The sequence below is a fragment of the Paramormyrops kingsleyae genome, chromosome 1 (assembly GCF_048594095.1).
Source record: "Paramormyrops kingsleyae isolate MSU_618 chromosome 1, PKINGS_0.4, whole genome shotgun sequence".
NCBI classification, from domain to species: Eukaryota; Metazoa; Chordata; class Actinopteri; order Osteoglossiformes; family Mormyridae; genus Paramormyrops; species Paramormyrops kingsleyae.
The window spans coordinates 23,705,138-23,716,447 of NC_132797.1; the positions used below are offsets into that span (position 1 = coordinate 23,705,138).

The 11,310-nt window shown below is 40.6% G+C and overlaps 1 protein-coding gene across 9 annotated transcripts in view; it reads left to right on the forward strand.

Annotated features, from left to right (window-relative positions):
• sugct (succinyl-CoA:glutarate-CoA transferase) overlaps nucleotides 1–11,310 on the forward strand; it is a 116,417-nt gene that overhangs the window by 37,364 nt on the left and 67,743 nt on the right. For 6 of the 9 annotated variants that reach the window (XM_023800210.2, XM_023800211.2, XM_023800209.2 and 3 more), the window contains 3 exons: nucleotides 9,601–9,672; nucleotides 10,098–10,181; nucleotides 10,994–11,096. In XM_023800210.2, coding sequence (XP_023655978.1) covers nucleotides 9,601–9,672; nucleotides 10,098–10,181; nucleotides 10,994–11,096 — 259 coding nt within the window. Of the gene's footprint in view, nucleotides 1–9,600; nucleotides 9,673–10,083; nucleotides 10,182–10,993; nucleotides 11,097–11,202 lie in introns of all 9 variants that reach the window. The other 3 variants (XM_023800217.2, XM_023800212.2, XM_023800214.2) reach the window with 2 other exon arrangements.

Sequence of the window (11,310 nt, forward strand, 5' to 3'; positions counted from 1 at the left end):
GGGTTAAGCCTCTATGCCTGTGATCAGGTCACCATTTCAAGCCTGGCCTAGGCACCTGAGCAAGGCCCTTAACCCCCAGCTCCCTGGGTACCACAACAGGTGGCTGCCCCTCAATGGCCAGCTTGATCTCACCTAGAGAGAGCAGGTTTGGGGAGACATAGAGTTTCCCCACAGGGACCAATAAAGTATGTGTTGTTTTTTTTATTATTATTATTATTATTATTATTATTAGTAGTAGTAGTAGTAGTAGTAGTAGTAGTATTAATAATAAGAAGAAGAAGATGACTCAGTACCTATTTTTTTGTCACACACTTAAGTACTGTTTTTGTACTGTTGGGGTACATCAGCATACTACATCCTTCAACAGTTTGACCCATTCTATGCAAATTGCATCTACTGCATAGCAGAAACTTGTCTGTTGGGATGTGGTCATGTGAAAATCATTCCCAGTTGCAGTCTCACCGCCCATTTTTCTTCAGCTGTGTGATATTCGTTTGTAGATAATCGTGAGAACTGTAGCATCCCGTAAACTGTAATTGTGACGATAGGCTGGGGCATCATAACTTCTGAAACCCCAGGAATAAAAAAAAAAAATCCTTGGTGGTTTCCTTGGGTAATAGAGTGCAGGAACAGTGGTGCTGTGTACCGGAACACTGTCGGCTCCTTCCAGCACAGCCATCGGGGTCCCCAATTAAAACGCACGATTAGGGACTGTATGTTGCATGAAGCACAGGGGAATCCTGGGTCCCACATCTGACGCTGTGTGGAATATCCTGCAGAGCCTGCAAACCCAAGTGGCACTGTACTCATGCCCTAAAAATAGCAATTACGCTGTGGGTCAGGACCTGGAGATTAGCAGCTATTACCCGTGGGGACCGATGATCATATCACGTGACTGCCCAAGCAGTTGCCAAGCATTTCAAGGCCATATTCCATAATCCTTTGAGCCCTTTCGAGGCGATCTGTAATTACAGTTCAATGACATTGGGCATTTTTAAGAAACCAAGTTTGACTCTTGGAAGCAGGTTGATGGACATAAATGCATTCTCCTAATTATACACAAACACACAGATAACATTAAAATTGCCTGCCTAATATATCTCCCCCCGTGCTGCCAAAACATCTCTGACCCATCAAGGCATGGACCCATCTGGCACCAAGACTCTTTTAGCCATGTAAGTTGCAAGGTGGGGCCTCCATTGATCAAACTTGTTTGTCCAGCACATCACACAGATGCTTGATTGAATTGAGATCTGGCGAATTTGGAGGCCAAATAAACACCTTGAACTCTTTTTCTTGTTTCTCAAACCATTCCTAGACAATTTTTGCATTGTGGAAGGACACATTATCCTGCTGAAATAGGCCACTGCCATCAGGGAATACCTTTGCCCTAAAGGGGTGTACTTGGTCTGCAGCAATGTTTAGGTAGGTGGTACATGTCAAAGTAACATCCATATGAATTCCAGGGCCCAAAGTTTCCCAGGAGAACATTGCCCAGAACATCACACTTGTCTCCAATGGGTTGCCTTCTTCCCATAGTGCATCCTGATACCATCTTTTTTATGGACAGATGATTCTGAAATTGAGCTGTTTGTTCACAATCAAAATCACTGTATTTGGCAAAACGCTAACTAGCCTGCAATCCATGAAAAGAAAATCCTCCGCATGGTGGTGGGAATGTGAAGATCTGGGGCTGCTTTTCTTCCTCTGGACCTTGACGGCTCCACTTAATCAAGGGAACAATGAATTCTGAGGTCTATCAAGAAATTCTTGAACAGAACCTCATGCCATCACTGAAAGAGTTAAAACTGGGCTGATGGAAAATGCAACAAGACAATGACCCAAAGCATTCCAGCAAAAGAATTAAGGAATGGCTGAAGAAAAAGAAGATTCGCACTCCAGAGTTTGGACCTAAATCAATCGAAATGCTTTGGCTGGACCTGAAGTGGACAGTTCAGATGTCCCTCCAACCCTACTCAACTGCAAGGAGGAGTGGGCAAGAATCCCCCAAAGCAGATGTGACACATTGATTAGTGACTACAGGAGATGTTTGATTGAAGTTATTGCTGCTAAAGGAGGTGCCACAAGCTATTGACTTCAGAGGTTCACATTTTTTTGCCCATGTGAAGTCTGAGATTTTATTAAATCAATTACTTCTGTTCAATAGTAAATGTTTTTTTGTGTGTGTGTCCAGTATTTTGGATGTCTAAATCACACTTTTATTCAAAGTGATACATAATTCAGAAAGTATGGTTAGCTGATCCCTGGAACAATTAAAGTTATGGGCCTTGGTCAAGGGTCCAATGGTGAAATCATTGACCCTAGGATTTCAACCAGCAACCTTCCAATCACAGGCACAGAGTCCTAACCCACTGAGCCACACACTGCCTCATTAAATCTAGATATTATGCCAGTTGAAATTTTAGTCTTTTTTTTTAATTTTTTTTATTTACTTCATCAGATTTCATCCATTGTGTAACTACAAAGTAGTTGAACATAAACTAAATTGAACTCATCATCTTCAGGAACATGTCTCTTGAAATAGCTAAATGCCTCCATATTGTACTCTTATAAAGATACTGTTGTGAAGTGTAACCCTGGAGAGACTATTTGTGGGTTCATGGCCTTCTGGGATACTTAAGAAATGTGAAACTCATTAAAAAGCAGGCAGTGGTCTGTGGAGTTTGAAAAAAAAGTGCATTTTTAGCAAGACACGAAAAACTCATCTATCGAAAAAACCAAAACTGCCGCTCATGTTCATTGCTTCCGAGTTCGGTCTGAAAGTGGAATATGTCAGGCTGTTAACAGCCAACACTGGCCTCCAGCTTGGCAGGCGTTCCCCTGGATTCCTGCGACGAATTCGGCAGGATGTGAACATCAGATGCATTTCTTCCCATGCACCACCTGACAGGCAGGAAGGGAGATGCAGGGAGGCTGGAGAAGGAGGGGTTGTGAGATCCGTCCAAGTCGTATTAAATATCGGAATTCTTTTGGCCGATTCATTCGTTTGTGATTCATAATTTTTTTTGTTGCTTCCGATGCTCGCCCAGTTACCATGGCACCGAGACTTTGTTTTGTAAACAGCCATAATTGGTGGGTTTACAGGGAAACACAATTTTAGGATATTGTCCATTTTTGTGCAAAATATAAATAGATCAATTAAACACTCATCGTATCGTATAACTAACGCAATCCATTTTCCATTAAAAAAAAGAAATGCAGATTTGTTTTTCCCTGAATGTAACCGATAAATACAGAGCTAAAGATGCAGTAGCTGGCCGCAGATATTGAGCAGGGCTTGCTAACGTAAAACATAGGGATCTTTGAAGCCGACCACATTAAACAGACTAAAATAAAAAGCCTGAAATTGATAGCAGAGGAAAATTGGTGTCTGCAGGGGAGGGCAATAATTAGGGAGTACTTCTGGTCAGCGAGATGTTGGGCTGTGCATGCATGCTCAATCACATGCAGTCTGAGTTCAGCATAGGGCAACAGAACCGGACCCAGTGCTTCCCGGCTGCTACCAATTCTCATGATGCCGAGGCACAATGTCAAACAAAAACGTACAAACGGATGCCTTTTTTTCTTTTAAATGAACTGCTTAAAAACAGTGACTCCTCTGGACCTCTACCTTAAAACGCACCAACCCCTGTGTGGTATTAATTTTATACATTCTTGATGTAATCTGAGCATCTCATCGCCTGTCCACAGAGGAGCAGTTCAGGTCTTCAAAGGGGGGGGGGGCGCTGCGCGGATTCTTAGTGCTTCATCTTTGTTTTGCACATGTGGGTTCACAGTAGCTACCTTCCTCAACGTCTACTAACGTAGAATAATCTGTAAAAAAATTTACTCGACTTAGGAGTTCTTCGAGTCTCACAAGTCATATTTTGGAACTTCCATTGCAAGTATTTGAAGTAACAATATTATCTATCTTACTGGAAATGGGGTTTTAAATATGTGGATTATACAATATTTGTAAATCTAACAGATTCAAGTCCTCAAATTATATATGAAAATTGAGAGATCTGAAATGATTTTATTTATAGCCCTTTTGGTATACCTTTTTCTTCGGATGTTTTTTAAAGCAAAACTCTTGCAAGCATTGTTTGGCTGCTGTTGTTAGATGGGTTTTGAATAGTTTTCTTTGAATTGCATAGTTTCAGGACGTCTGTTTTTCAGATAATGTGCATTAGGGTACACAATGAGGAAAAGAATGTTCTCTTGGAAAATTGCACCTGTGAAGTTTCTGATTTCCTCTTGTAGTCCAAAGACATGCCGTTGAGCTGTTTTAGCCGTTGACAGTTTGCGTCTTGACTATGTGCCATGTATTGGACTGGCATCCCATTCAGGCGGTACTGCCTGAGATAGGTACTAGGCCTCCCTGCTATCCTCACCAGGATAAATTTTTAAAATTTGGATATTTGAAAATTTGTCATTTTGAAAAGAAGCGTTCCAATGTACACTATGTGTAGAATTATTAGTCAAATACTGGAAATAATTTTTAGCAAAAGTTGGACAGACTTTTAAATGAATTTAGAGAGAAAATGTTACATTAAGCTTTCACAAATAAAATCAATGTGGACAATTATTAGGCAATCAGAATCTAAGTGGATTTTCCTCTCTTCACCATCAACATAAATAATAATAAGAAGCAGTTTTAGTTATTCAGTCTATATGGGGAATAACAAACTATAGGCCATTATAAACAGTCTAGGGGCGTTGTCCTGCATGAATATCATGGGAAGGGGCTTTATCCTGCATGAATATCATGGGAAGGGGCTTTGTCCTGCATGAATATCATGGGAAGGGGCTTTGTCCTGCATGAATATCATGGGAAGGGGCTTTATCCTGCATGAATATCATGGGAAGGGGCTTTGTCCTGCATGAATATCATGGGAAGGGGCTTTATCCTGCATGAATATCATGGGAAGGGGCTTTGTCCTGCATGAATATCATGGGAAGGGGTATTGTCCTGCATGAATATCATGGGAATGGGCTTTGTCCTGCATGAATATCATGGGAAGGGGCTTTGTCCTGCATGAATATCATGGGAAGGGGCTTTGTCCTGCATGAATATCATGGGAAGGGGCTTTATCCTGCATGAATATCATGGGAAGGGGCTTTATCCTGCATGAATATCATGAGAAGGGGCTTTGTCCTGCATGAATATCATGGGAAGGGGTATTGTCCTGCATGAATATCATGAGATTCCACGTCTAACTGAGGGTTTTGTGGAATTGGTAATTATCTAATACCTATCTGAGAAGAAACTTACTAAATTTTAAATTCAGTACAATAAAAGATTTCCAAATTATTTTTTAACACACACCCCTTTGGCTAAGCATTAATTTATTGTAGCAGGGAAAAGCCATTAATTTTTCTTAATATTTGAGAAATGGTGAAAAATAATAACATGCTCAAAGTTCAACACAGCACAACTGGGTAACTTTTTTCCCCACTAAATCTACTGAGTGACATTCATTATCACTTAATAATAGGCTGCTCGTTTTTTCAGCATACAAGAATGAGAATAAGATTATATCAAATAGAACTGTTTCGAACCAGTATGTGTAAGAATATGCTTGATTTTAATAAACTACATGGATACTGAAGTTTGCTTTCCTAAGCAATACCATATTGCATTTTTGGTGGAAGACAGTAATTTTGGTTAATTTTACATCAGTCACTGCAGGATGTCTTCTGTTAATTATATGTTTATTTCCATTAGTGCCTTCTGATCTTCTAAATATACAGCAAGGGCTCATGAGCCATTTCCTTTATGTTGGAATGGAATTGAAATGGCATGAATGTGTTGCATCTGAATGTGCTTGATGAGTAATGGAGTGGACTTGTTGATGTATTAACATCTATTCCTATTCACATGCAGGCATAGGCTAAGATATTGCTTCCAGCTTTCAAAGTTTAAAACATATTTTACACATTCAGTTGCCTATAGTTCCACTAAGAACAAAGTCATCATGTTGGGTTGTATAAGCACTTTACTAGAGATGGATAATTTATGGTTAATGCATTTTGCATGGTAAAATCATGCCAGTTCTTTACGGTCTGGTTTCTGTAATAATTTGTGGCCCAGCGGGTTAAGATGCTTTGCTTGTGATCAGAAGGTTGCCAGTTGTAATCCCTGACTTGCGGGCCCCTGAGCAAAACCCTTAACCTTTAATTGCTCCAGGGATTGTCTAACTCTGCTTGTGTATGTATGTCGCTTAGGATAAAGTGCCTGCTAAATAAATAAAATGTGATTTCTCTGGACTTTAATATTTCAAACTACAACCCTCTTTGACAAGGCATGACTACAGAAGAGAGCACTTAAAATGCTGTTTCTTATTGCTTGAAAATTGTTAAAAAGGCAGAAATAAAATTGAACAAATATTGTAATAAACAGGTATAATTCAAAAGCGATGTTCCTTTCAGTTCCATAACTGGGTTCTGGATTCCCATAGTCTCATAACTGGCTTTCTGACAGAAGTCCTGCATGTTATTAAAACAATCCAAGGTGCTGTGCAGAACAACTGAGAAACATACTGGCTAAGAACACAAATATGATGCTCAATATTTCCATTAAGGTTGCGAAGATAAATCTTTAGTTTTAAAGATCATTTTAAATTCTCAGAGATGTGTGTCCCCCAAGGTTACCCAGACCCCATGGCAGGTATTACTTGAAGCCTGTTCTTCAACTTTAACAGTTTATGTGTGTCTGTCTGTCATTCTGTCTGTTTTTTACTTTATCTATTTATTTTACTGTTAAAGGTGGCCAAGCTGAATATGAAGGCTACAATGCCATTGCCATAGAAATTCAGTTGATATTGCATGCTTTTTGCAGAGTTTCAAGACATGCTTCACAAAGGTAAAAAGTCTTAGTTTGAGCACCTAAATAGTGGCATAAAACCCCCAGCTCTCCAACTGCAATATTCATATTGATTTATATGAAACCATCGATAATTTCCCATAACCTCTTGTCCTATTCAGGGTTGCAGGGTGTCCAGAGCCTGTCCCAGAGGCTACGGGTACAAGGCAGGGAACCCAGCCCATCACAGGACACACTCACACAACTTGGCAACTCCAATTAATCTCAGCATGTTTTTGGACCTTGGGGGGAAACTTGAGTACCTGGTGGAAACCCCTCGATGACATAGGGAGAACATGCAAATTCTATACACAAGGAGCCATGGTGGAGGTGCAAACCCTGGTCACAGAGGTGTGAGGCAACAGTGCTAACCACTGCACCACCATGACTTCTATTCATTCTTCTTAGTCTCCTTAATGGTGCACATAAACATCTTGTTCTGTAAGAAATCATTCCTCTCACATTCACACCCTCTAGTGATCAGTGGTGTTGTTGATGCCAGTGCACGATTTCTCAATTGGTGATGATTTAATGTAATGGACTAAAACTGTCACAACAGACAGACATTAAGTACTGGCTGTGCACTGCATTCTCTCTTTATGTTGTCCTGAGACAAACTGAGCAGTGGGGGGCAGCACTTGAATAATAGCTTTGTCTGGTGGAGGCCTGGGCAGCGAAGAACACACATTCCAAGTGCATGAATTACCACCCAAGCACATTTGTAGGAGGGTGGGGACGGTGTTGACTACCATTAATCTGATACTCAGCGTACACTAGTGGCCATTTTTTTATGGTCCTGGAACTGAATCCATACAGCACACAGCTAGGAGGACAAGAGGCCCAGGTACTGTTTGTCCAAGCATTAGATCGGCTAAATTCCCTGATGTAAGCGATCCTGAATGTGTTGTAATTGCTGTTACCAGTCTTGGTGCTTCTAGTATTTCAGAAGCAGCCACCATTCTAGGATTTTTGTGCGTGAAAGTGTCAAGAATCTCCAGGGAATGGTGTGATGAGCAAAAACAGCATCCTGCCCATGGCAGATCTGTGGGCAAAAACTTCTTGTCAATGTGAGTGGTCAATGGAAAATTACCAGCCTTGTTAAGGCTAACAGGAAGGCCAAAAGTGCAAAAAATTAGAGCTCGGTACAGCAGTGATATGCAGAAAGGCTTCTCTGAGTGCATGAGTCATCTACCCTTGAAGTGGTTCTGGAGGAAAAATTGGGCTCTTCTCAGTACTTGCTATGTGTACCTCATTAAGTGTCCACAAAATTGCATGTTGAACCAGAACCTGGATTTCCTTTTTGTCAGATCATTTCTGCCAATAGGTCAGCAATATCCAGGGCCCCTATATCCAGGATCTAATCAGGGTCCTGTTATTGAAGTCTGACACTAAGAACTGGTGAAAGGTATTGCTGATGACTAAGTGTTTAATTTCATGAATTCACTATCGACTCCTACCATGTCGGCTTATAGTTATTTATTTTGTGTGCCCCTCAGACTTGTTTGGCATGACCTTACGAGTATTCCAGTGAGAGGTGACGAAATCCCAGTGCCTTCTGTTTGTCTGTCTGCTGGCATGCTGGACTGCAGTGACTATTGGGGTACACTGAAATCAAAGTGTGCTCTGTGTGTGTGTGTGTGTAGGGCTATTGTAGTTGAAGAATAAACCCAACTTTGCTTTTAAAATTCCATTTGATAAAAAGAAAAAATGGCTTTATACAGATTAGCAATTCAAACTTTGTCTACGTGATCTTCTGACACATTGATTAAAGCACTTTATTCTGTATTCCTAGTCATTCTGTACATTTAAAAAATACATTAACACAGAACTCAAGCTGGCTGTCTATCGTTCATTCACTCTGATGCTCTTCGATTCTCAATGAAATGCATCACAGGATAGAGACATTATTATTGTTAACTATGATAGTTATGAGGTTCACGTACATCACTTTTTAGAGCTTTAAGATCTGTGATAGTTCTTTGTTATGAATGTTTTAATGGAAACGTACATAATCAGCTCATGGATGAACTTGTGACTCAGTCATAAATTATCAGAATAATATGGATTTCCTTACATCTTTGTATTGTATCTTTGATTTCAAATTAAGTAATCACTGATTTGAAATAAAGGACTTAATTAAATTCAGTTAATATTTTAGCTTTTTTCCCCTATATCTAATTAGAATTGTAATTAAGGCAGCAGTTATATAATTAAAATATTATTTTGCAAAAAATGGAAATTAGATATAGAACTTCCGTGATACCTAGAATTGAAAGAATCTTTTTCTCTGTAATTATTACACACATATGTAAGTATTTTGGTGGTGTTGGGCTGCATTTATAAACTAGAAGATAGAAAATCCTCATGGGAACAGCAAATCACTTTAACAGAAGGTGCTGTTAAAGGTCTAACAGAAGTACACTACAGAGGTAATATATGTTCCTGACTTCCTAATCAAGACTAGTTTACAAAAAATACTTAGTTCAGACAATTGAACAACTATACTTCATCTTTTAGACACAAATGACTGGATTTTGGCAGTATCACCAATGAAAAACAGAAGCATTCATCCATCTTTGTCTATGGATCGTGTTGTAATCATGCTTTGTTCCCATTTCCCCTGTTTTCAGATGTTTTTCCCATAATACGCACAGTGCCAGTTTTCTGAAATTATCCGATTTAGGTTTGTTATTGGGCGATAATGAAATAACCCCTTCTTTTTTGATTTCACACAGGGCTTCAAGACCCAAGATGGCTACATTGTTGTGGCTGCTGGAAATAATAAACAGTTCGCCCAAGTATGCGAGGTAAGCAGAAGTACTCACGCATCACGAAACAAGGCAGAAGTAAATCGAGGGCAATCAGTTGCAGGTGGCGAAGTAACTGCATTTAATGAGGTGAATTGCTGCGGTAGCCTCAAGCTAACAGACTTACCATAAAATGGCTTCGGCAAATGCCTGGCTTTACAAATCTGTAACAGTATAAAGTTGTAAACTGGATAAAAGCAGTTTTGAAGCTAATAAATTAACTAATAAGCAAGTGCTTATGGAGTACCAGTATAATTATATATGGGAATAATTTCCACCTGATTACTAAAGTCCTGTTACCATAATAATGAGAATTCCAGTAATTAAAGGGTAGTAGCAGAGCATGTTTATATTTGACCGTTAATTTAACATCACTATGCATGTTGTCTGCATGCACCATGTTGACTCCAGGTGTTAAACCTCAGATGCCTTTCAGGAGACCCAAAGTTTAAGACCAACATGCTACGAGTACAGAACAGGAAGGAGCTGCTAACGATCCTTGCAGAGAAGTATGTATTTTATGCATGTGTTGCTCTTCGTGAGCCAACAGGTGGTGTGATGGCTAATAAAACAGCCCTCAGACAAAAAGGCCAACAGGTCATATTTCCAGGAGCCAAATAGCATGCCCATGTTAGGCGTGTAACTTGTATTTTCATCTAAACATATGGGAACAGATAAAAGGACATGAATCTGCTCTCTGAGAGAATGAGACAGCTGGGGAATGTCATGGCCCTCTGTGACTAGATTTAACAAATTAGCAATTAGTAGCATCAAACAGTCCGTCACAGCCACAAAACACAGAATAATGATCCCCATATAGTCATCAGAAAAGTCTTATGTTTCTTGTGGATGACGGTTTGGGAAGTTAATGTCTGGGACAGTTGCGGCTGGGTGACCGGGAAGAAGCAGAACACAGGCCGGAGTCTCATGGAGAGCCAACGACAAAGAGGGCAGGAAGACTCACTAGATAAAGCACCATCCGTTTACATCAAAAGCTGGCTTGTGTGTGAAATTCATTTTCTTTTGTGTGGAATGGATAACAGGAATCTGGATCTGCAGTAACTAGCCCCTAATGCTTTTAGATACTTGTGTCAGTATGTTGGGGGGGGGGGGGGGGGTTCTCTAGGTGTGGGGGCCTGAAAATATTCTTCAATTGGGGCAGCGGGGCTAGATGGGGGCCTTCCAGGAAGCACATGTGCCACTGGTTTTTTTTTTCTTTTATAGATGTTGTTCACCCTTTAGATCAGTCCCATGCCCCCCCCCCATCATGTTTGAAGCTGCAGCACACAGTTCAAACCACAGAAACTTTGTTTGTTCCCAGATTCTCCGAAAAGAGCACTGGCGAGTGGCTGGGAAAGTTTGTGGGGACCGGCGTGCCCTGCGGTCCTATCAACAACATCCAGCGCGTCTTCTCCGATCCACAGGTCAGTCTCCGCTTTCCCTCCCATGCCCCCTCCCTCCCCCTCACTTGTTTGCTATACTTGGACTTCAGTCAGTTGCCCTCTTCTGTAGGATTCTTTATTGTAATAGGCTTTGAAATCTATGACTCGAGCCAGCTATCATCCTGCACTGAACCCTCACGCGCGTGCCACCCTCGTTTTATAAACTGTACCTCCTCATTCCCCACTTGAGTGATTT